The sequence below is a fragment of the Drosophila obscura genome, unplaced genomic scaffold (assembly GCF_018151105.1).
Source record: "Drosophila obscura isolate BZ-5 IFL unplaced genomic scaffold, ASM1815110v1 contig_1, whole genome shotgun sequence".
NCBI lineage: Eukaryota > Metazoa > Arthropoda > Insecta > Diptera > Drosophilidae > Drosophila > Drosophila obscura.
In genome coordinates this window covers 2,323,912-2,347,739 of record NW_024542679.1, presented here as the reverse complement: position 1 = coordinate 2,347,739, position 23,828 = coordinate 2,323,912, and the positions used below count along the sequence as shown (strand labels likewise).

The following is a 23,828-nucleotide window of genomic DNA, read 5'->3' as shown; positions in this document are numbered from 1 at the left end:
ACATCTTACGTTAACACTTTTGGACATCTAGCCATTAATTTTTTCCGCTCTTTCCATAGTTTTGCGGAGCCTTTTTCCGCTCTTTCCATAGTTTTGCGGGGCATTTTATTTTCACTTGCACTTTCACTCACTTATTGGCCATCTAGCCTTTTATTATTTTCCGCTCTTTCTTTAGTTCAGCGGGCCTTTTTCCGCTCTTTCCATAGTTTTGCGGGGCATTTTATTTTCACTTGCACTTTCACTCACTTATTGGCCATCTAGCCTTTTATTATTTTCCGCTCTTTCTTTAGTTCAGCGGGCCTTTTTCCGCTCTTTCCATAGTTTTGCGGGGCATTTTATTTTCACTTGCACTTTCACTCACTTTTTGGCCATCTAGCCTTATATTATTTTCCGCTCTTTCTTTAGTTCAGCGGGCCTTTTTCCGCTCTTTCCATAGTTTTGCGGGGCATTTTATTTTCACTTGCACTTTCACTCACTTTTTGGCCATCTAGCCTTTTATTTTTTCCGCCCTTTCTTTAGTTCAGCGGGCCTTTTTCCGCTCTTTCCATAGTTTTGCGGGGCATTTTATTTTCACTTGCACTTCACTCACTTATTGGCCATCTAGCCGTTTATAATTTTCCGCTCTTTCTTTAGTTCAGCGGGCCTTTTTCCGCTCTTTCCATAGTTTTGCGGGGCATTTTATTTTCACTTGCACTTTCACTCACTTTTTGGCCATCTAGCCTTATATTATTTTCCGCTCTTTCTTTAGTTCAGCGGGCCTTTTTCCGCTCTTTCCATAGTTTTGCGGGGCCTTTTATTTTCACTTGCACTTTCACTCACTTTTTGGACATCTAGCCTTTTATTATTTTCCGCTCTTTCTTTAGTTCAGCGGGCCTTTTCCGCTCTTTCCATAGTTTTGCGGGGCATTTTATTTTCACTTGCACTTTCACTCACTTATTGGCCATCTAGCCTTTTATTTTTTCCGCTTTCTTTAGTTCAGCGGGCCTTTTTCCGCTCTTTCCATAGTTTTGCGGGGCATTTTATTGTCACTTGCACTTTCACTCACTTATTGGCCATCTAGCCTTTTATTTTTTCCGCTTTCTTTAGTTCAGCGGGCCTTTTTCCGCTCTTTCCATAGTTTTGCGGGGCATTTTATTTTCACTTGCACTTTCACTCACTTATTGGCCATCTAGCCTTTTATTATTTTCCGCTCTTTCTTTAGTTCAGCGGGCCTTTTTCCGCTCTTTCCATAGTTTTGCGGGGCATTTTATTTTCACTTGCACTTTCACTCACTTTTTGGCCATCTAAGCCATCTATTATTTTCCGCTCTTTCTTTAGTTCAGCGGGCCTTTTTCCGCTCTTTCCATAGTTTTACGGGGCATTTTATTTTCACTTGCACTTTCACTCACTTATTGGCCATCTAGCCTTTTATTATTTTCCGCTCTTTCTTTAGTTCAGCGGGCCTTTTCCGCTCTTTCCATAGTTTTGCGGGGATTTTATTTTCACTTCAACACTTCCACTCACTTTTTGCCGAAACCGCCTGGCACACCTTGCCGTCATAATGACCATCCAGCACAAACACTCAATCTCGCTTTCACAGAAAAAAAAACACTCATATGATGCCGTTTCTTGACGGCAATATGCGCTCAACACTTTCGCTCTCTTTTCACTCACTGCTTGCCGCCTTGTACTGCTTCCCTACATAACCAACACGAAAAACAACTCAAGCGGAGGGTACCGTTATTTTACTTCTTTCCTTCTGTACACTCATTCCAATAGCTGGAAACGTAAACGTGCGCTGGAATTGCGCTGCGACGCAATTGCCGTTTTCGGTAGTTTTTTCACATGGGAAAAACATTGATTTTACACTTGATATGATCTTTTTTTTAGTTTTCCCTAATCCTTTGGCTCTTCTCCCACATGGAGTTGCACTTTTCCGGCTTTTTCCAGAACTTTTCCTCAGTTTTCTGGCTTTTTATAAAACTTTTCACCACTTTTTTGGCAGATTTGTCTTTTAAACACTTGCTACCTATCACACGGGTATTTTTTCATTATTTTCCAAACTTTTTTCACCATTTTTCCGCATTTTTGGTTCCGCGTCATCAATCAACATGCGTCTGCGCCGGGAGTTTAAATTTGACTTAGGCACTCTCTTCCCACTCAAAGGCATTTGAAGGTGAATGAACTGCAATCGGTGAGAACATCTGAGAGAGGCTTGGCTTTTGCAATGTGTGTGTGTGTGTTCTGTAGGTCTGTCGAATGTTCTAGAAGGAAAGTGCGTGGATGAGATCATCAGCATAGAAAAGGCGATTGATTTGAACTAATTACATTTCCGGGTTTTTGCAATATATTTGACCACTTTTCCGGCAGATTTCCCTTTTAAACACTTGATCGCACGGGTTTTTTAATTATTTCCCGAACTATTTTGCACCTTTTTACTGCACTTTTGGCTGCGCGACATGAATAAACATGCGTTAAATTTAAATTTGACTTTGCGCTCTCTTCACTCAAAGTCATTTGAAGGTGAAGGAACAGCAATCGCTGAGCGAGGCCAGGGCCGGTTTTAGGGCAGGGCGCCAAATTTTAGGGGGCGCCCAATTCCTTAATTTGTTTCAGAAAATTTCGGAAAAAAATAAATTTTGAAGGGGGCGTCATAACCTCTCACGCCGGCCCTGAGCGAGGCCTTGTGTGTTTGTGTGTTGTAGCTTTGTCGAATGTTCTAGAAGAAAAGTGCGTGAGATCATCAGCATAGCAAAGAGATCCTCTCTTCTTTCCGAATGTGGACTCAGTGCAAAAGATAAGAGCTTGGCGACTTTAGTCATTTTTTTTTTAGCAATGTTCGTTTGTTGTTGTATCCTGGCATATGTAAAGCAGGAGCATAGAGGAATATTTTAATTTAAAGAGTTCTGCTCTTATCTAAGATCCTCTCTTCCCGCTTCAGTTGGTACAGCAGTACAGTGCTTGTGCAGGTTTGTGCACTGTCCTGAAGCGGGGGTGCAAAGTTAAGAGAACACTTTTGCTGAGAGGATCTAAGAGCGTTTGCAATGCTAAGCGTCCTATGCTAAGTTTGAAGGAAGAGCGCATCTTTGCTGGGAGCACGGTTTTGAAATGTGTTCGTTGAGTTGTCTATGCTCTGTAAGGGTGGGAGTGAGATAGAAAGTGAGTGGATGAGCTTTTGAGCAATTAAATGATATAATCAAGGTTAATTCAAGGTGAGGCCTTTTGGGTGTTCGCTTTGCTGTTTTCGATGCGTTTGTTGTTGCAGCTGCACCTGAGAGAAGATTTCCCAGAGCCTCACCCTACGAAAAAAGTATCCAAAAATGTCCAAAGCTTGGTGGGTGGGGGAGGGGGGGGGGGATATCTTCATTAAGTAATAATACAAATCAATTGTATGCCTCTCTGCATTGATAATTTGCCGATAAATATTTAATTAACTCTCCTGTTTCCTGTCGCACTGCCGACCCCCGCTGCAGGCCCACGTCCATCGGGCGACCACAGTTACAGGAATTTTTTAATCATTCCGCTGCCGCATACTTTGACACTTGAAGCATCCGTTTATCCGCATCCGACACGCGACGAATTTTCCACACGACGCGACGAAAGTGCGACATTTGACGCCAGACAGCGAGAGAGAGAGAGAGAAAGAGAGAGAGTGCAACAAAAAGAGGCAGGAGAATGGTTTGCAGCAGCATTGTGCTGGGGGAGGGGGAGTGGGGCAGTGGCAGTGTATGGATGGGGCATTATTATAATAATTGCTTTACCCACTGGAGTCCGCAAGAACTGGCATTTTTCCCGTGGCTTTTCCCCGTGGAAAAACCACCGCCGCAGACGATTACACAGAAGAATATTCCGCGCCATTCGCCAAGTGAAACAATTTTTCATTTTGGATATCAATTTGTTGTTTACATAATTGTAAAAAATGTTTTCAATAAACAAATTATTTGATTATTATGGCCGCCAATTAAAACAAAAGACAACGTGGCACGAATGCAGGATGTGGATGTGGATGCGGACAGGGACACGGACACGGATGCAGACGCAGTGTGTGGGATGTGGCATGCAGCTCCGACTGCAGATTGCCACCAGGCCGCCGCAACAACAGCAACAAAAGGATCAAGCGACAATCAGAGGCAGATATGCAGATGTCGGAACAGAGAGCACCAGCACCAGCACCATAACCATAACCAGGACCCGACGACTCGACCACCGACAGGATAAACTGTTTGCCGTTTGCGTTTTTTACCCCAGAGCCAGGAGGCATGTGTTCCCAGCCACACTTTGAGTTCTGTTCGTCCTGTTCGACGAGAAGCACGCTGACGGTGGTGGGGGCGGGACAGGAGCGGTATGGCATGGCGCGTGGTTCGAAATATTTAATTGCCTTGTATTGCGGTTGGCTGCGACGCGTATTAAAAATATTTACCCGCAGAAATACACACACTGGGCAGGAGAGAGTGTGCGTGCGTGTGTGTTTGGCAAGGTGTAGTTGCAGTGGGGGCATACTGAGGTGTCCGTGTGTTTTATTTCCGCGCTCAGTGTGTGTCCTGATGTCCTGGCATTGTCAGTGCTTTGCCTTCAGGGGATAATGTACTTTTGATCAGTCACAGAGTAACAGGACTTCATTATTTAAGTATTTTTCCAAAATTTTTTATATATTTTATTATTTATAAGCTATTTTTCTATCTTAATTTTTGTTAGTATTTTATTGGTACTTATTTTTCTAGGTGTTAGTTGTGTTAAGTATTAATCAGTATTTTACTTTTTATTTGAATTGTTTTAATAACTTTTTTGGGTTCCTATATTTTTAGTGTTTTCTCATATTTAGTATATTAGGTATTTATCAATATTTTTTTAGAAATAATTTTTAGATTTTTCTTTAGTTTTTTTTTGTAGATTTTTTAGAGCGCTTTCCATGATTGATTGTAGTCGTTTTCCATGGACTTTCATTTGATTTAAGTGCGAAGTGCCTTAAATTCTCTTTTTCATCTCATTTTCATTTGGTAATTTGTTAAATCAAAGATTTAATTTTGATGAAGTCGCATGAGATTATGGAAATTTACTGCTATCTTCTATCCTCCCCCCGAACCACTCAACCGTTTTCCACCATTGAAAGGATGCTGTTAAATTTATTTTTATTTCCATGCCGTTAATATTGAATTTTAATTTGTAAGCCTTGGTCGCCAGGTCACAGTACGGATGTATCGTGTATCTCTCCATCTGTTTGTGTGTGTCTTTGAGCCTGGACAGATTGCCCTGGCTGGGTTCTTGCCGCATTCTGGGGCACAGCCTACAACTCTCTGCCCCACACACACACACAGAAACACACAATCTCCTGGACAGTGCAACAGTAAGTTGTCAATTAAATTTGGTCAGCCACATCAAGCAACCTCTCTGTCGCCGTTGCTGTCTCTGTCCCAGCCTCTGCCACTGGTCAGCCTTCCAGCTGCCACACCACCCCACCCTCTCTTATCCGTTTCGCTCGCCCCCTTTAACCGATCTGCCGTTTGCTTAATTTATATGTATCGCCCGTGTAATTGTCAATATGCCAATAAGCTGCGTGTGGCAATATATATAAAAAATAATCGAATGCTGAACGAGGTGGGTAAGAGCCAAAGAGTTGGATCGGGGCAGGGCAGAGGGGAGAGGAAGCTGCAACCTGGAGCTGCAAACAACAGTGGGGAAAAAAGGAGGCGCACGAAAGAGAGAGGACTGATTGTTTGTTTCAGTTTATTGAAAGCAGAGAAATCAATCGGGATAAAAAAGTCAGCGGTTCAGGGATGCAAAATATCCAAAAGAAAAAGTTAGCAAAAACGAAAGAATTTCAATGGGTTTACACAGTAAATAAAATAAAGAACATAAATATAACAATGATATTTTTATATATGAACTGTAGAATTAAACCATACAATGAAGGCAATTTAGGAGTAAAAATGGTTCAATTATGTTGATATTTTTTTGTAAGCAATTGTATGAGCATAAACCACTGATTCAGGGCATTAAATAACATCAACATATAGTACACACTTTAATCTGTAATTTATTCGATTGTGAAGGGGGCCCAGCCCTGGGTGCAATTTGCGGGGGAGGGTGCGGGCGGTCAGGTCTGGAATAATAACAAGTCCAACGTGTTGGACGTAAGTAGCTCAAAAGTGTTAAGGATTCAATTAAAGCGATACAAAAACACACGCACACATACATGTACACATATGCACAGATGCATACAAATACACACACACACACACAGGCAGAGAGAGAGAGAAATGCAGCAGATAGAGAGAGAGAGGGCGAGAGGAGATGGGTAAACAAAAGAGCCGCAGAGCTATAATTCGATTATGGATTTTCCGCCATATTAATGCGAAATATTTGCAGCGCAGTCAACGGCGAAGCAACAACAATGCCACCAGGCAACAACAATTAAAGCCAGGCTCTTGCCACACGCACACACACACACACACACACAGGGAGGGCGGTGCTGGGGCGGCAGACCGACCATAATGGCAACAGAAATTATAAATTACGCGACAGATGAAATGTCACTGCATTGACTCTTACTTATTTCATTTATTTAATTAAATGTGTGTGTGTGTGTGTGTGTGTGTGTGCTGCAAAGATATTGAACTTCGATTGGGTTTAAGTCAGAGAATGACTTTAATGGGCAGTACTAATGGAAGTACATCCAAGATCCATCTACAGCTATATATATCCCAACTCAAATGGTTCTTTAAGTAGACTTTAATCGGAAGTTGCAGCTGTACATACAACCCAGAGCAGAGCAGACCTGCCCCGCTTCTTTTTGGTGGGTTATACAAATAGAAATGCACTTGGGAAAACTTTATCGGCTCTGGTTCGCCGTAACGAGAACTAAGCTAAAACTTAAATATGCAACAGGAAATATACGCCAATCAAGTGCCAATCTCAAGAGCCTGACGTCAGGGCAGTGGCAACAACATGAAATGTCTTTAAAATAGAACGAAATCAACGAAAGGGCAGGGGATAGTGGGGGCGGGGTTGGGGGATTGGGCTTTCAGCGTAACGTCTTATGACCTGAAAAGTGGCCAACCAACTAACAAACCAACTGACGGGACGGGACGGGACGGGCCGGGACGGACGGACAGCCCACAGTGCAACAACAACAACAACACAACTCGCTCCGCCAACTCAAACTCTTCCACCGAAAACAACGTCTCTTGCACTTTATACTGGCTGGGCGGGTGCGGGACGAAGCGGCACAAGGTATGCAAAATAGTTTTGCATAGATTAACGAACAAAACTTTTTGTTAGCTGCCTTTGCAGCCCCACTCTTCTAGCCCATCGAATCTTAGAGGGGCTTAGGATAGGAATACAGCGGGTACGGCATATTCCTAGCCTTAAATATTATATGTATATGAGTCAAAACTTATTCAGCTCTTAAAACATGCATGTAAAATAACATATTGTATGTACATTTTATTTTTAAATATTTATTTTGTATTATTATTATTTATTAATTTAATTATTTATGAGTGTTAGTTATGTAAAATAAGTAGTTTTTGAGCTTAGCTTTGATTTGTATGAGAATTTATTTAATTGGTATTTATGATTATTTTTTTTTTTATTATTAGTTTGTTTTTGTAGTTTATTTATTTAGTTTATCAGGTCGACATTTTTGGGCTACAAATTAATATTTGTGATATGTTATTGATTTGCTATTGTTGGGTATTTTCAGTATTTACAAAAAAAAAAAGAGTAATTTCCGAGTTTGCATTTTAAATTTAATTTATGAGTTGTTTAAAATAAACAACTTATTGATTAAGTGTCTTTTTGGTAGTTTTTGTATTTTTGGTATATTTTTGATAGTTTTTTTTGTTCTATTTTGACAATATAGGTTTTCTATGTATAATTTAATATTTAGCTTTTTTTTAGTCACTTTAGAACATTTATATTTTTCTTTAGCATTTTGGGCCCCATAAAATCCCCATAGCATGAGGATTAAAAAAAAAAGTTATGCCCTTACCTAATGCATATTATTTGAATGGTGTTATATGGCTAAAAACTTATTGAGCTCTCTGAAAACTTTAGCGAAAATCGCTGCTCTTTTCCGTCTTGCCTGCCTGCTGCCAACAAATATGCATTTTGCCAGCTTAAATAATTTATTAAATTTTATTGCTGAACGACACGTGGAACGAGAACTGAGAACTGAGAATGAGAGCAAGAGAAGCAACAAAATGGAGAATTGTGAATGCCATTGTCAGTCTGTTGTGTGTTGTCTGTTGTCTGTTGTCTCTGGCTGGGGCCCCTCCTCGTCGAGTCGTTGATGTTACTGCTGTTTTGGTTGTCGGGCCAAATTGCCCTTTTCTATGGCCCCAAAACTGCAACAGAAAGTACTGTTGTCTTGTGCCACACAGCACACAAGAACCTGCCACTTGCCACCTGCCGCCTGCCGCCTGCCCCCTGTCCAGGTGTGCAGCCGCGTTGAAGTTTCTACCGCGCGCTGTCCTATGAAAAATGCAAACAGAGCGTTGAATAATTCATTATGAATTGAAATACATAATACTCATTTTGTTGCAGCATTTGAATGTGGCACAGGCACACAGCGGCACTGTGCAAACAGCCCTGAGAGACAGTCAGCCATTTTCTATGACCTCCGCCCCATGCCTGGCTCTGAATTTGGCGCCAGACAGCGCGGCTTAATTGTTTTTCATATTTTAATGCCACACAACTTTCTCGCGAAGACACAACCCAGCCGCGCCGCGCCCCGCCGCTCAGCGCCAAGTCAAGGATTTTGTTGATATGCGCACATAAAATTTAAAATTAAATTTAGCCATGCTCCAAGGGAGCCACGGGGTAGACGACATTCGCCGCCGCCAGAAACAGACGATTCGCCATTTCTCACAGAGCAAGAGAAAGAGAGAGAGAGAGCCCAGAGACCCGAGACCAAAGACCAGAAACCAGAGAGCAAGGGGACAGACAGACGACTGACAAACTGCCGAGATAAGGCCAAGACCGAGACCGATACGCAGCCATAGACGGTGGAGAGACCTTAAGTTAGTGGGATACCTAATCGGCAAGGAGTGAGCACTAAGAAGGGAAATGTCAAGTGCAAGAATGGTCGATGTTCCGACTACAGAATACCCGTTAAGCGGAAAGTATCAAAAGATTCGGGTCCCTTTGCTTGGGCTTCCATTTGTACATTATTTACTATCTATTATCTACAATTTTCAGTATTAATTGTAGTATTATTTTGGTATTTTAATTGTGCTCTTAATTGTGCGCTTTGTTTTATACTTTTTATGCATTTTTATTATATTTTAAATAGGTCTTTTCAACAGAATGAATTTATAGAATTTCATAATATTTTATATTTAGTTTTTATCATTGGCAAATTTAATGCTGTAAAGTCGAAACCTTTTTTGGAGTCCCTTGAGTACAGGGTATTCTTACGCCCGAGAATTAGCATTTGGCTGTCGTTTTAGCTTTTACCTTTTTTAGCTGGTCTTTATATACTTTTGCTGCATTTGCATATTGTAATTTATTTAAATAAATAAACTTGCTGAAATTAGTGGCACATACCAAAATGCCGTGTAAATATACGCAAACAAGGCAGACCTGTCCTGCTGTCCGTCCGCGTGTCGCTGGAGTACACCTTACCACGCTTTCAATTACTTTCCCCCCCAACCCACAGGAATTTCGTGCTTTATTTTATTTTAAGTTTTATTTACACACACCCAAAAATACAACCAGATCTGTGTGCCCTGTTCAATGTTCAATGTTTGGCCAGTTATAAATCACGATTCTTTAATGGTTACGGTGGGGGGCCAGGCCATAAAAAATATGGCCAAAAAGCCAGAGAGTGAGAGAGAGAGAGAGAGCCTAGTGCCAGCAAATATGTTTGGTCCTATTTTTGGGGCGCACGGAATTGCAACAGATGCGAAAAGGCGATTGGGGATGCTGCACATTACGTCTGTGCTGTTGCACGTGCCACGCGCCTCTCGGAATAAAAAAAAAGTACAAAAAAAAAAAAAAATACCAGTGACCCTGCCCCGCGTGGCATCGTCAGTGGCGCGCGGTTGATAATCTAATAAGCAATCAATGATGTGAAAAAATGACTGGCAAACCGTTTTTAAACGCTGCGGTGCACCGCCACTCGACCACAGCAGCCGCAACAGCAACAGCAACAACAAGAACAACAACAGCAGCAACATGCAACATGGGGTGGCATGGTACCCCAATCGAATAGGTAGTCATTTTTGCATTTCGGCTGTTGCTCTTCATCCTGTTTCTCTTTCTCTTTCTGTTTCTGTTTTTTTTCTGCACAATTGTTGCATGCAGCATGGCTAAAAAAAACGATGCAGGCCAGAAAAGAGCAGCAAAAGCAGCAGCGGCAGGAGAGGAGAGGAGAGGGGCAGTCTATTGGCCACTGGCCACAGCCTCTGTCGGTGCGGGGCCATTTGTTTGGCATGTTGGAATATAAACTGTAAATGCCACACAATGACAGAGTGTCAATTTATTAGGTGCCACAATTTATGGATGCAACGCGAAAACCGAAAAAGCCGAGACCAAACCAATTGGCTGCCATTTCGCTTACATTTTAATTTGCCAATAATTGAATTTATTTTTCTTTATGGCGATTTGTATTAATTGGCATTTAGAGGGAAAGAGGGGACTACCGTGGATTTTCCGTGACAGAAAGGAAGGGAAATATCAATACCTAAATCTGCTCCTAGAGGAGGGGACATGTTTTGTCTATCATTTATTTTACACGGATATTTATTGGGTTTGTGTTTTGCACGCAAAAGGATTCTACAACGTTCATTCGTTGACATCTTGGAATGGGTATAATTCTCAATGGAATGATGAATTTTTGGGGCGGCATAAAACTCCCTCAAGCTGCTGTTAGATTAAGGAGATATTTTAGTCTCGATTTACAGGAAAATCTTAAAGGTTCATGCTGTCATTAGTGCCATTGGGTTACATCTTTCCATGGCTCTGTTTAGCCGATAAATTAATCCTTTTGAATAGGATTTCCTCTACATATTTCCCTACATTAGTAGCCCCTTTTGGATGTCCATTCAAACGATCCTCAAACCACTAATCAACATTCTATTTCTCAGCGTCTGCTGCCTCTCACGCCCACCTTTGTTTGTTTGTGCGTTTTTTCAGCTTTGTTTTTTCGAATGCGTTTTTGCACTTTCCAGACTAATTGCTGCAATCGCATTTAGCCCATCGCCACTGGCCCACCCCCTCACGTGCCCTCTGGAAAACAAAACAAGCAAAACTTTAATTTTGTTGTGCGCACAATTTTTATCATTGTTTTGTTAAAAAACTGCAGTAATTTATACATCGCTGGCATAGAGAAAATAACAAAAAAAAAAAAAAGGAGTAGAAAAAGTTTTCTGTACCAAACGCAGTTACACAGGAGTATGGGAAAGGGTATAGGGGTGGGGGGGGGGCGATCAATCGACAAAATAATGCGTTAACTTTTGCATAAAACAAACAACACAACAAATCAACAAACAACATTACACACACGCAACTTTAGCCGGAGCGAAAGGCACAACTTTTCTGTAGACTCAAAATAGGCGGAAAAAAAGCGATTAGAAGCAAAAATTATTCGAGGCCTCGCTTACGTTTACAGAATGTTAGAAATAAAAGTTGAAAACACGCAAAAGATATTCGCAGATGTAGTACGCATTTTTCTAGAACGTTAGCTTTGCTTTCGGATGGTGCAAAGTGCCACAAAAAAAGGACTTTAATTACAGGTATAGAAGAGGCAAAGGTCGCCATTGGCTTGGAGCTCTCTGGGAGACAGTCTTTTGCATTCAATAATAATAATAATAAAAATCATTGCAAAAGGCAGCCCACATTCATGGCTATAGTTCCTATTCCTGTTCCTATTTCCTTTCATGCAGTTTTCGTGCAACATTTTGCCCCCTTAACAACAGGCAATGTTGAAGTGTTCTTCTCAGCCACAAGTATCAGATATTTTCTAATAACTGTGCGCTAATTTCCCCTACCTTTATCCCCCTGATCCGCATTTACATTCAAGCTTAACTCGCCGGCTGTAAAATATTATTGAACTGTTTCGCATTCGTTGATTCTTTGCTTTATTTTCCATGCAACATGCAGCCCAACCGCCTCCCACTCCACTCCACGTAAATGCAACATGAACATGTGAGGGGAAATACTAGTACTAGTGCCAACCCTTAGGCAACAACCCCCCCCCCCCCCCCCACGCTGTTGGAATGAGCCATATTTCTCATCATAATGTAGCGAACGATTTGTATTTTGTATAAATTGTACAGGCAGCGAACGAACGTTCCAATGTTCGCCCTGTTATCGTCTATATCCGTCCATATACATATGTATGTATATATATCGTGTGAGATGTATGGAGAGGAACGAGTGAACAGAGTTATGTATGAAATATAATAAAATTGTACAGGAAATGACGAACAAGTCGACAAGGGAGAAGCCACCAGCCACCAGGCCACAGTCGTAGGTCCCCTTCGCCACCACCCCCCCCACCAGCAGCAGCAGCAGCAGCACCCATCGAGTGGTGCGGCGGGGCTCTCGTTGGCAGAGGGCTCTGCTGGGGCACTGCTCGAGGAACATTTTAACCATCGAATGGTTTGATTATTAAATCCATGAAGTTTTTCCGACACATACACATGATATATACACTCGTGCATATGTGTGTGTGTGTGTGTGCTTATGTGAGTGTACGTTTGTATATATCAAAATTCACTTGATTGCAGTTTTCAAGTGAAATCCTAGCACACTCCAGAACGAAACGAAACGACTCGACTCGTGGAGAGCCCAAGGGCTGAGCATATCGCGAAGGATGTTGGGTATGGTGGGGGGTGGCTGCTTTAGGAGGATATAGGAAATATACATATGCATATACATATATATATATTCCCATTCCACTGGCATCTGTAATTGATGTTTTCAAGTAGCAAAAGTGCGCCGCGGAGGCAGCGGCGTCGGCGTCGGCGTCGACGGTGCTAGCCAAAAAACTAGCGGAGCCCAAAAGTTGATTTTGTTGTTGCGGAATTTTAATGAAGTACTACGGAGAGCAGGCAAGTTTTCTGCGACTAAATCAAATTAAACCAGCGCGCTGGAGAGGCTGCCTCCCTGGCTGGCTGGCTAACTGGCTGACTGGCTGACTGGCTGACTGGCTGGCTGGGAACGCGACATATGAGAGGAAGTGAAAAAGCTAAAGGAAATGAGCTACCGCCAATGGCAATGCCTATTCCTATTCCTATTCCCATTTCGATTCCTATTCCGATTACCCAAAAACTAATGCAAGTTTTTGTCAGCCTCCTCCTGCCTACGCTGCTTGGTTTTCCCCCATTCAATAATGCTTTTCACGCTAATTAATTTTTGGTTTTCCACAAACACGAACCCAATCGCACACACTCCCACCCCCCACTGCTCCCTCACTTGTCTCACTCAGGCGCACTCTTCGATGGCACTCGACAATTTCCTGAGCGTCAAAAGATTGCTGCCAAGACCGACCCCCGTTGCCTACCCCAAGCGGCTGAGGGTGAATCTGTGCACAGTTTCAGCACAGGGTGTGGGAGCAGTCGTTTCCTTCTTGCAGCCCAAAAAAACAGCATTCTATTTTGTTGTGGGTATTACGGATTGTTGTATTAGATATATACTTTATATACAATTTATTCTTGATCTTATTTTTATTTTTTAATTATTTTTCGTGAATTTTTTCAAATATGCAAATGCATTCTTTAAATATATATTTTTTTTTACTATAAAAATAATTTTTAATAACATTTTTTTTTTTTTATTTATTGGAATACCATATCATATAGCTATCATAGCAACAATCGATCAAAAAACTATATCCCATATAGAAACGTTGAAAACGAAGTCAGCCCAACGAAAATTCGTGTGTGTACAAGAACTGCCTAGGGTATCCAGCGCTGCTGCTCCCTTCCTAATCTCTGCTCATTTTCTTCGCTGTGTTTTTTTTTTACACTCTCCTCATTGACATTGGAAAATTTGTAGCCCCTGCCGCTGCCTTCCCGTTGGCGTGTTTCCTGCTGTGAATTTGGCTAAATTGCATTGCCCGAAACGAGGGGAGTCTGAGGCTGTGTGTGTTTGAGGCATGTTGCTTGAACGAATCACAAGTTGTGGCAGCGACACAGGTCACCCTCACCCCCCCGGAGTCGACACCGCAGAAGTGCTGCTTGTTCCGCTGCTCCTGCCACTTCTTTCACGCCCAATTGATGCTGGGGTTTAACGCCTCAATAGACTAAAGGATGAAGGGGAGCAACCTGCCTCACTGGAGACTCCAGGAGGAAGGGGAGCAACCTGCCTCACTGGAGACTCCAGGATGAAGGGGACTACCTCAAAAAGAGGCTGGCGCAAAAAAAAAAAGGTTTCAATTGCGTCGCAAGGAACGCCCTCTTCCCGTCTCTCTGACACGCGGGGGCGTGTCTGTCTCCAGACAGAAAGATGGCAAAAGATGGCGAAAGATGCCAGAAGAGCGATTTTTTTTTTCGGCAGGTTAATCTAATTCGATTTGGCTGTCTGCGCCCCAAAAGGGGGGCACGTTGACGATCCAACGCATCGTTTCGATCGCTTTAATGCATCATTGGAGCATTACTTGTAAGTAATCCCCCCATCCTCTGTCTCTCCCTTGCTCTCCGTTTATCCGTCTGTCAATCTGCTGATTAAATGCGTTGTTGTTTGTTCCGTGTTGCATCAAAGACAAAACAAACAGCTACCAGCAGCAGTGCGTGGTAGGCATCGGCATCGGCATCGGCATCCGCCGTGGAATCCGTCAAAGACAAGCCAAGCCAAGCAATTGCGCTAAGCCGCATAATTATAGTATATAGAAAATACATAAATGCAAGGACTATATGCTGGATATATCCAACAATATATACTACTACCTATAAGTGTGTGTGTGTTTGTGTGTGAGTGTGGCAGGCAGACCCGCATTCAAGTAACATTTGCAGCAACTCAACTAATGGTCCATTCGTGGCACTTGGTTATTGACGTTGGACTCGAATCATATTAACAATGCATGGGGCAAGTGGGTGTGGCAGGGTGGACCAAGTGGGAGTGGCAGGGTAGGGTCTGGGGGCTGGGGTCTGCGGGAGGGTCAAGCAGCAAGCGGGTAACATTTCGCTTTGATGCAAAATCGAAGCGTGGTCAACTTCATTTCGCTTAATTTCGTGTGGAGTCTGCCCGCCCCCCACAAAGCAGGCAGGGGGAGGAGGAGGGAGTGCTGTGCTGTGCTGTGCGCGTTGCGTGTCCGCTAATCCGTTGCTGTGTGTGGGGAGGGGCATGGGGGGCATGCCACTCAGCTATGACATTTTGGCAGCGTCGAGTGCACCAAGACTGTCAAATGAGTTGTAATGAAATCTCACTCAGGATGGAAACGCCACGCCACGCCACGCCGCGCCGCGTCTATATGTCTCACATAAACATATACATATGTATATCGTATATGTGGCATGTGGCATATGTGTGTGTGTGTGTGTGGCAGTCAGCTTTTGGTCAGTCAGCTGCAACATATAATAAATAAATTATTTTGCCATTTGGCTCTAGGCGTATTATTTGGCAAAGGAGAGCCAAGAGGCTCCTCCAAAACTGAAGGATAAAGGGGCAGCCAGCTGGCAGCGCCATCTGTCGGCTGTCTGTCTGTCTGGCAGCGCCATCCGTTGGCTGTCCTTGGAGAGCAGACTAAATCATTAGCCTGATTAGTGGCTTGAAACCTTTGAAGATCCCCCCCACAAATAAAGATCGAAAGAGGCATAAAAATATTTTTGCTTTAATTTATTTTTATTTATTTTGAAGGCTGATTTTTGAGGGCGGGCCAGACGGCTAAGGGATGCAAATAAAGTAATTTTTGAAGGCAAAACAAAAACTTTTGAATAATATATAATTTGCAAGCGGTAATGAGCCGAAAAGTAAATCGCGGGCAGAGCTCGCATGTTTGCAGCACATAAAAGTAGGCAACGATTTGTGCTGGCTTGCTGGGCATTGTCTGGCTAGGCGAGGATTACATTACCCATAAGGGGGGGCCCTACCAGTCGCCAGTCGCCTTTCCCCAGTCACATGGCATACGAAAAAAAGTTACAAGTAATACTTAACGCTAAATGGGCACAAGTGGTGCCCCTCCGTGCGCCACTACTTGATATCCCATCCAAAAAGTACTGCCAACGCCGCCACTCTGTTGTTTCTCCCATCCATATCCATCCATCCAGCCATGCAAGGCCTGAACATTTTTGTAATGAAGTTATCGAAGAGGTGAATCCCCCCCACTACCACAACTGCCGCTCTCCGTCTCTCTCTCTTTCTCTCTCTAGCTCCTGTCTGGCTAAGCACCTGCACTCCTAACTAACATATGTAGAACAATATGCAAATGTTACTTTGTTATGCAATTAGTGGATTCAATGGGAGGCAACGAACGGCAGGCAGACACTCGGCACGGGGGCAAACCCAGTGCTCGATGCAAACAGACAGACAGACAGAACATCATCGTCGTCTGCGAATCAGCAGAAGCCACCTACTCGAGGGTTTAGCCATCCAGTTAAATGTATCATTGACATCGGTATCGGAATTGGAACAGTGCTACCCATTGTTGGAGAGCATAAAAAGTGTTGGTTTTTTACCGCTGGAGGAAGGGGTTTGGGGGGGGGGAGTTTGAAATAAAAAAATACCCTCCCTTTTCACAAGTTCACTACCTTAATGGTCTCTCGTTACTCATCACTCGTTGCTTGTTACTCGTTACTCCTCACTCGCTACTCGTCACACTCTATAAACTAGATTGGTTCTCACACGTTTAACCTATAATATTATATTGCTAATCGTGATAGTTCCCATAGTTTCTGTGCTGTCCATTACACCCACTGATTGAAGGGCATCAAAAAATGAAATTAAACGAAAAATAGGTCGATTTTGCAAGTCAATCAAGTGGGAAACAGGAGACAGACACAGACACAGACACAGAGCAGGGCAACGGCAAGGGGAGAGTACTAGGAGGACAATAACAGATGCCGCATTGAGCGCTAACCAAAGCGATTCATACAATTAATTGAAGAAGTCCTCAACCGACTGCTGCGTCTCTGCCTCCTCGCAACACTTATCATCATTCTCACTCTCTCTCTCTCTCTCTCTCACACTCTCTGTCTTTCTTTCGTTGCAGGCCAAAATGATGGAGAATTCGCATGCCTGGATGGGGGCCACCGCTGGCTCCACACTGGCAGGTTTGTACCCAAAAGGTGTCAAACATGTCTCGTAAAAATATCCACAACTTTATCGTTTTCTTTCCTTTGCTTGCGCCGTGTGTGTGCGGCCCGTTTTTAGCAGACAGCTACCAGTACCAGCTGCAGTCGATGTGGCAAAAGTGCTGGAACACCAATCAGAATCTGATGCATCACATGCGCTTCCGGGAGCGTGGACCCCTCAAGTCGTGGCGACCCGAAACGATGGCCGAGGCCATTTTCAGTGTACTCAAGGAGGGGCTCTCCCTATCGCAGGCGGCCCGCAAGTACGACATACCCTATCCGACATTCGTGCTGTATGCGAATCGGGTGCACAATATGCTGGGACCCTCCATCGATGGCGGACCCGATCTGCGGCCCAAGGGACGTGGCCGGCCGCAGCGTATCCTTCTGGGCATTTGGCCGGATGAGCACATCAAGGGGGTGATCAAGACGGTGGTTTTTCGCGATGCCAAGGACATGAAAGACGACAGCCTAGGCGGCCACATGCCGCCCTACGGTCGTCACTCGGTACTTTTTTCACACTTTTTCCCCGGGAAGTATTCCCTTTTTGATTGTCTCTCTCTCTCTCTCTGTTTTAGCAGGACATGACGCTCAGCTATCCAGGCGCTAGTGGCGGCATTCCAGGGCCAGGAGCTGCTAGCCTCAGCGCTCTGGCCTGTCCCAATGGCATGGGCAGCGGTGGAGGCGGAGTCCCAGGACCCGGAGGAGGAGTCGGTGTCGGTGTCGGAGTCGGCGTGGGTCCAGGCGTCGATCAGCACATGTCGCAGGAAACAGCAGCCGCCGTTGCCGCCGTGGCGCACAACATACGACAGCAGATGCAGATGGCCGCCGCCGTGCAGCATCAGCACGGGGAGGCGGGGCCGCCGGTGGTGCCACCACCCGGACTGTTTAACCTGCCGCCACATCTGGCCAGTGGGCCACCCGGCAGCAGGGGCAGCATTTCCCCGGCGTTAAGCAGCGGTTCAGGGCCGCGACACGCTCCCTCGCCGTGCGGCCCCGCCGGCCTGCTGCCGAATCTGCCGCCCAGCATGGCCGTTGCACTGCACCGCGACCCGGCGGCGGCGGCGCTGCTCAGCCAGCACCAGCAGCAGCAGCATCACCTGCAGCAGCTGCACCTCCAGCAGCAGCAACAGCAGCAGCAACAGCAGCAGCAACAACATCACTTGCATCAGCAGCAGGTGGCGGCAGCGCATCATGGGATGCCGCACAAGTCCGGTTTCGGTGCCAGTTCCATGGCGGCGGCCAGTGCCGCCTCCACATCCGCATCATCCTCCTCCTCCCACCAGCATTCGCACTCGCATCCGCATTCCCATTCACATTCGCATGGGGAGAAGCTGCTCCAAAAGAAGGGCAGTCCTCACCGCAGCGAAACGCCGCGCCTGCACTCGCCTTTGGGCGATTTGGGGCTCGAGATGTCCAGCTACAAGCGGGAGTTCTCGCCCAGCCGCCTCTTTGCCGACGATCTGGCGGAGTTGGTGGGTGCCAGCGTCTCCTCCTCATCATCGGTGACGCAAGGCGCCGCAGGGGGAGGAAATTCCGCGGCCATTGGAGAGACTCCCAGCTCCAGTTCAAGCGGTGGCATCAAAGTGGAACCCATCACCACTAATAGCGAGTAGCAAGTGACGAGTAGCGAGTGTCGAGTGGCGAGTGACGAGTGACGAGTGACGAGTAGCTAATGAAAGAGTATGGAAATGATACAGAAAATTAATGAACAGAAAAAGCAATCAAAAGAGCGAAACAACTAAAATCAGAACAAGAAAAAAAAACCCCCATAAGGGATGAATCTCTCGCCAGCGAGTGGGAGAGACTACCCTCTTGACACATATATAAATATATACATACATATATATATTTGTATTTGTATTCCTCTAGTTTTCTTCTACAACAAACAAAAACAAAACTCAAACTTCGCCCTTAGGTTCTAGCCGTACGTTTATTGAATCAAAATTCAAAGTATTATTATGTTATAGTCCATCGGATAAATAGCGATCTCTTTAGTTTGTAAGCCCCCAAAAAAACGTCCGAAGGAGTCCGGAACATTCCACTACAAAAACAAATCAGAAGAAATTTCCCTACAACAAAAATCCACACAGCAAACATTTTAACTACAACAACAAAAATAATAGTAATTTTAAATGTAAAACTAAAAGTATAACGTAACATAACGAGATTTTTTTAACGAAATAATTGTGTGCCCGACTTTTGTGTTTAGTCTTTAATTAATTTAAAAAAAAAAAAAATGAGAAAAAAAATGTACAAAATTAAAACAAAAACAAAAAATATGATGAAAAGGAAAACTAAATTTAATGTTTAGGCTAACACACAACACACACACACAAAAAGAAAAAAATTCACAAAAAATGCCTTTCGGAATTAAATTCAGCGATGAACAAGAAACAAAATTTGTAACAAAAAAAAAAACCAAACAATTAAAAAAAAAATGTGAAATTTTTTAAGAAAAAGTATTTATACAAAAACGGAAATTTTTAGAACAAATTTAGGAGAAAACGAAGCGAAATTTTTTAGTGAAAAAACGAAATTTTTGTATGACGACAACTGCTGCGATCTGAAGGGTCTGCCGGGGGCACTTTATTTGGGTTTTCAGAAGCCTAAAACATTCCCAAGCAAATCCCTACTCTAAACAGCCCCTAGATGCACCTCTGTAGTCCCCAAACATATGATCCCCCATTCTAAAGTGCCTTTTCTAGCCTTAATTTCATCTATGTTCCGCTTCTATTCTGGCCCCCTGGTTGCTCTACAGTTCTGCCGGCAGTGTGTTCGTTGGTTTATTTGCAAAAAAAAAGTCTGGCGACATTATATTTGATATATAGGATATTATATATTTTAGGCGTACCTTCGGGCAAATTGATTTGATTTTAGCAAGCACACAATTGATGGAGAGAAATCATTATAATAACGAGTAAAGAATATACCCAAAAAGTTCCATTTAAGCAGGGCATTTGAAGGGAATGTGCAGTCGCTGTGTGCGACTGTAGCCTTTCGCTTGCGGGAAATTTGTACAGCGAATCAACAAGAGAATGTACTCGTTCGCTTATGAGAATTCTGTACAGCGAATCAAGCGAGTCATTTGCATTGAATGTGCTGCTATTTGGAACATGTGGTGTATAGAATAAAAATCATCATCACATCATCAGCATAAAGCGCAACAATAGCCATAGCCCGAATATATCTATATATGTATAATCCAACACCTCCCAGCCTCGGCCCCAAAGAAATCCCCACATAGAATTTGATGTTTCCACAAAAACTTAACTTAACGATTACTTTTTGGTATAGCATGTAAAATAAACAATTATAACAGAACGACAGATGGATGGATAGAGAGACAGAGCGAGAGAGAGAGAGAGAGAGAGGAGAGAGTATCCAACGTCCAAAATGTTTCAATCGTTTTTCTATCAAAAACTTTAGTGCAAAACTTTATGTTCAAATTAATCTTAAATGTCGAAATGAAAATGAAAAAAAATGAATGTTCTAATTAACCGATAAAACGAAACGAAACGACAAAAGTAAAAAAGTATTTTATAAAAACATTGAAAAAGATAACCCGAAAAAAACAACAAAGAAACAAACCGTCTGAAACGTCTTCTCATTTTCTGTCGCTTACCAAAAGCACATTCAATCCCACACGAATGCGATTTGGCGTCGCTGTTTATTGCTTTTCAGATACTGGAATACTGGATAATAGGATGCGAGGATTGGATGCGCCTTCCCTTCCTGCTCCTACTCTTCTTTAGAGCATAATGGGCAGCGCCTCTGCGGCGGGTGGCTGATTCATCTCCTGGTGGCGCTGCAGGAGGCCCAAACACTGATGCAGGCACTGTGTGCTGGCCGTGGAGATGGCCTTGAGCAGCAGCAGATCGGGATCTGTGGCCGTAAAGGAAGCACAATCGATGCTCTCAATGGCCCTGGCCAATGAGGCATTGCTGCAAGAGAAAATTCCATTATTATTCCATTCCAAAGCAACCGTGAAAGATCGCCGAACCATTGCTCTGTGAGGAACAGCGCCTGACGGGCCGAAACCATTGCATCGGAGGCTGCCAGCAGCTCCCGTGGCGGCAGTGGTGACGAATTGCTTATGTCCATGGCCTTCGTGTGGCTCTCCACCACCGCCCGGAGGCCGTCCACCCATTCCTGACGCGCCCGCGCATCATTGGCACGCAGCTTCACCGTGTCCCCCGAGGCGCAGGCAATGGAGAAGGTGCGCGAATCCTCGTCGCTGGGGTAGACGACGGCGCCAGCCAGTTGGACCTGACCGCGTGGGGCACTCGCAAGGACATGGGGCGAGGGTGCAATGTCATCGCCCACGGCAGAGGAGTCGCACAGGTAGTAGCTAAGGAAGCCCGTCTTGGCGTCCACAGTGAACCAGCGATACTGCCAGCCTGCAATAGGATTAGAGAGCAAGATTATTATGAGCGGGGGTGGTCTAGCGAATTTCTAACCCTTCATCACATTCGTATATTTGCTGAGCTGTCCACTCAGTTGATGGCGCAGCGTCTGGTTAATCATGCGATTGAGATTGCTCTCCATTTCCGCGTCCGTGTCCGCCAGCGGGCGACTTTTCCTCGCAGAATCTCGGGCTGTCAATTCTTGCTGCTGCTGGAGCTGCTGCTGCCTCTGGCGTGACTTGTTCTTGCGCTGCCTGAAAGTGTTTCTTAGTTTGCGTAAAATGTTTGCAAATTTACAATCAAAAACTGTGCGAAATAAACGAAAAAAAACAAAACTTATTTATTCGATTTATATGTCATCGATGTTGCTGGCGCTGCCAGACGCATTCGATAAAATATACCGCAATATAGTGTAACCGCACTTCGGTATTGTCCGAAAATACCGAATATCAGACGTCTCGTCTCTAACGTGTTTATTCGGTATTTTCGGAATACTTTTGTGCGGTCACATTATATCGTTGTTAGTATTTTGTTTGCCAGGACCACCCTCAAACAACAGTTTTAATTTTCGCAAGCGCACACAAAAAGAATTGTTTAAATAAAAGATGCGACAGCGGTGTTGCTGCACATGCAACATGACAGCGGCATTGTGATCTCGGCTTGCGTTTTTATGGTAAATTTGTTTTGCTTTCCCGCACAACAACAAATGCGCTGTGTGTTTCTCTATGCGTGTGTGTGTGTGTGTGTGCGCGCGGTGTGAAAAAAATCAATTTGTGGCAGAGAAGCCAGTGGCAAGAAGAAGAAAACATCAGCAGCAGAAGCAGCAGAGGCTTGCTACGTTCGGGATGATGATGATGGAGGCGATGATATAGTGTTTGTGGCTCCCCTTGTGCCTCTTTTGGAGTTTTTCAGTGAATCTTTGGTGAATTGGTGGCAATTAAAAAGATGTGGTGTGCCACCGCCCTGTCCCCTCAGCATGTTGCAAGTGAATATGTGAATATAAAATGTATTTTGCGCGCCGCATTCGCCACTCGAGAGATTTGTTTGGTTCTTTCTCTTTTTCCCACTTGCCCCGTCCCCCATAATACGCGTGTGTATGTGTGTGTGTGTGTGTGTGTGTTTGTTTCCCACTCCCCCCATTCATGCGTGTGTGTTCTTGTATCTCTTTTCCACTCCACCCCCCCTTTCGCATGTGTTTAAAATAAGAACAAGAGCGGCAGTGTATGTGTGTGTGCGTATTCTTTTTGTTCAAGTTTTTATGTTTTTATGCGGCCATCGCGTGACGGCGTCACTTGATTTATGACATTTAACATATTCCCCCGCACCCCTTGTGCCAGCACTCGCCTTTTATCTCTCTCTTGCTATCTCTTTCTCTGCTGCAAGAGGAGGGAGTGGGGAATTGGTGGGTAAAACTCCCCCCGCAAATGAATTTTACAAATGAAATGTGCAACACACATGCAAACACACACACACTCATTTGCTCTTTCGTTTCTTCTTTGATTCGACTTCTCCCTCCTCCCACACACACACACTCGCATTACGAATAACAATCCAAAAAGAATGACCATGAAAATGCCAGCGAGAAATTTTCAAAAATCAATGAGCAAAAGTGAAACAACCACAACAACAACAAAATCATTCAGCAAAAAAGTGAAACATCAAGAGCAAATTGTGCAGAAATAACCATCAAAACCAGCAAATAATAAATAGAGTAATAATAATAATAATAATAGTGTTTAAGTGAAATCCGCTGCTGGCTGGCTGGCTGGTTGAAAACCGTTATGCTGCACTGCCTCCAACGGCTGGGCTGCAGCTAGAGCTAGTGGACAATCGGACGGACACGGACACACTGGACAGCCGGACATCCAACATCATGGATGGACAGCGTGCCCGCGATCTGCTGACGCTGCTCCAGGAGCGTGTCGTCTTCCTCACGGGCGGCAGGGACAGGCGTGGCGGTCCACTGCTCTGCTTCCCCGCAACGCCGCGTCGCGATCGCCTCAAGCCGGAGGATATGCGACGTTTGCTCAGCTACCTAATCAGCATACCCAGGTGAGTGTGACTCTCTCTCTCTCTCTCTTATTGGGAGATTCCCCTGTACCCACTTTGATGGTTCTGCTACTCTTTCGATGCTTCTCCATTCATTTGCTCCCTTTGCTCTTTCTTATGGGGTGATCTGTGGTCGCTGCTGCTCTCCAGTGGTGCTCCT

At 44.3% G+C, this 23,828-nt stretch overlaps 3 protein-coding genes across 6 annotated transcripts in view; 2 read left to right on the top strand and 1 right to left on the bottom strand.

Moving 5' to 3' along the window:
• The window catches only part of LOC111075840 (protein bric-a-brac 1), a 70,951-nt gene extending 51,490 nt beyond the window's left edge, over window positions 1-19,461 (top strand). Inside the window, exons 2-4 of one of the 4 annotated variants that reach the window (XM_022369339.2) lie at window positions 17,132-17,192; window positions 17,296-17,720; window positions 17,795-19,461. In XM_022369339.2, the coding sequence (XP_022225031.2) occupies window positions 17,132-17,192; window positions 17,296-17,720; window positions 17,795-18,829 (1,521 nt within the window). In that variant the 3' untranslated portion in view covers window positions 18,830-19,461. Of the gene's footprint in view, window positions 1-17,131; window positions 17,193-17,292; window positions 17,721-17,791 lie in introns of all 4 variants that reach the window. The other 3 variants (XM_022369338.2, XM_022369337.2, XM_022369336.2) reach the window with 3 other exon arrangements.
• A 1,362-nt stretch (window positions 19,462-20,823) lies between these two features.
• Window positions 20,824-22,000, bottom strand: LOC111075841 (oxysterol-binding protein-related protein 11). Its single transcript, XM_041593078.1, has 3 exons — window positions 21,674-22,000; window positions 21,217-21,613; window positions 20,824-21,157 (listed from the first exon to the last, which is right to left on the bottom strand). The coding sequence occupies exons 1-3, from the start codon at window positions 21,759-21,761 to the stop codon at window positions 20,965-20,967; spliced, it is 678 nt and encodes a 225-aa protein (XP_041449012.1). The 5' UTR covers window positions 21,762-22,000; the 3' UTR covers window positions 20,824-20,964.
• A 144-nt stretch (window positions 22,001-22,144) lies between these two features.
• Window positions 22,145-23,828, top strand: part of LOC111075837 (triple functional domain protein) — a 41,999-nt gene continuing 40,315 nt past the window's right edge. The window contains exons 1-2 of the mRNA XM_022369330.2: window positions 22,145-22,292; window positions 23,179-23,671. Coding sequence (XP_022225022.2) covers window positions 23,493-23,671 — 179 coding nt within the window. The 5' untranslated portion in view covers window positions 22,145-22,292; window positions 23,179-23,492. The remainder of the gene's footprint in view (window positions 22,293-23,178; window positions 23,672-23,828) is intronic.

What these genes read in the sequence shown, in the direction of transcription:
- LOC111075841 (XM_041593078.1), bottom strand. Translation starts at nt 21,761, where the DNA reads ATGGAGAGCAATCTCAATCGCATGATTAACCAGACGCTGCGCCATCAA. An exon ending in ATATACGAATGTGATGAAGG is followed by an intron (nt 21,614 to 21,673) that starts GTTAGAAATTCG and finishes ATCCTATTGCAG; the next exon opens with GCTGGCAGTATCGCTGGTTC. An exon ending in CTGTTCCTCACAGAGCAATG is followed by an intron (nt 21,158 to 21,216) that starts GTTCGGCGATCT and finishes TTTCTCTTGCAG; the next exon opens with CAATGCCTCATTGGCCAGGG.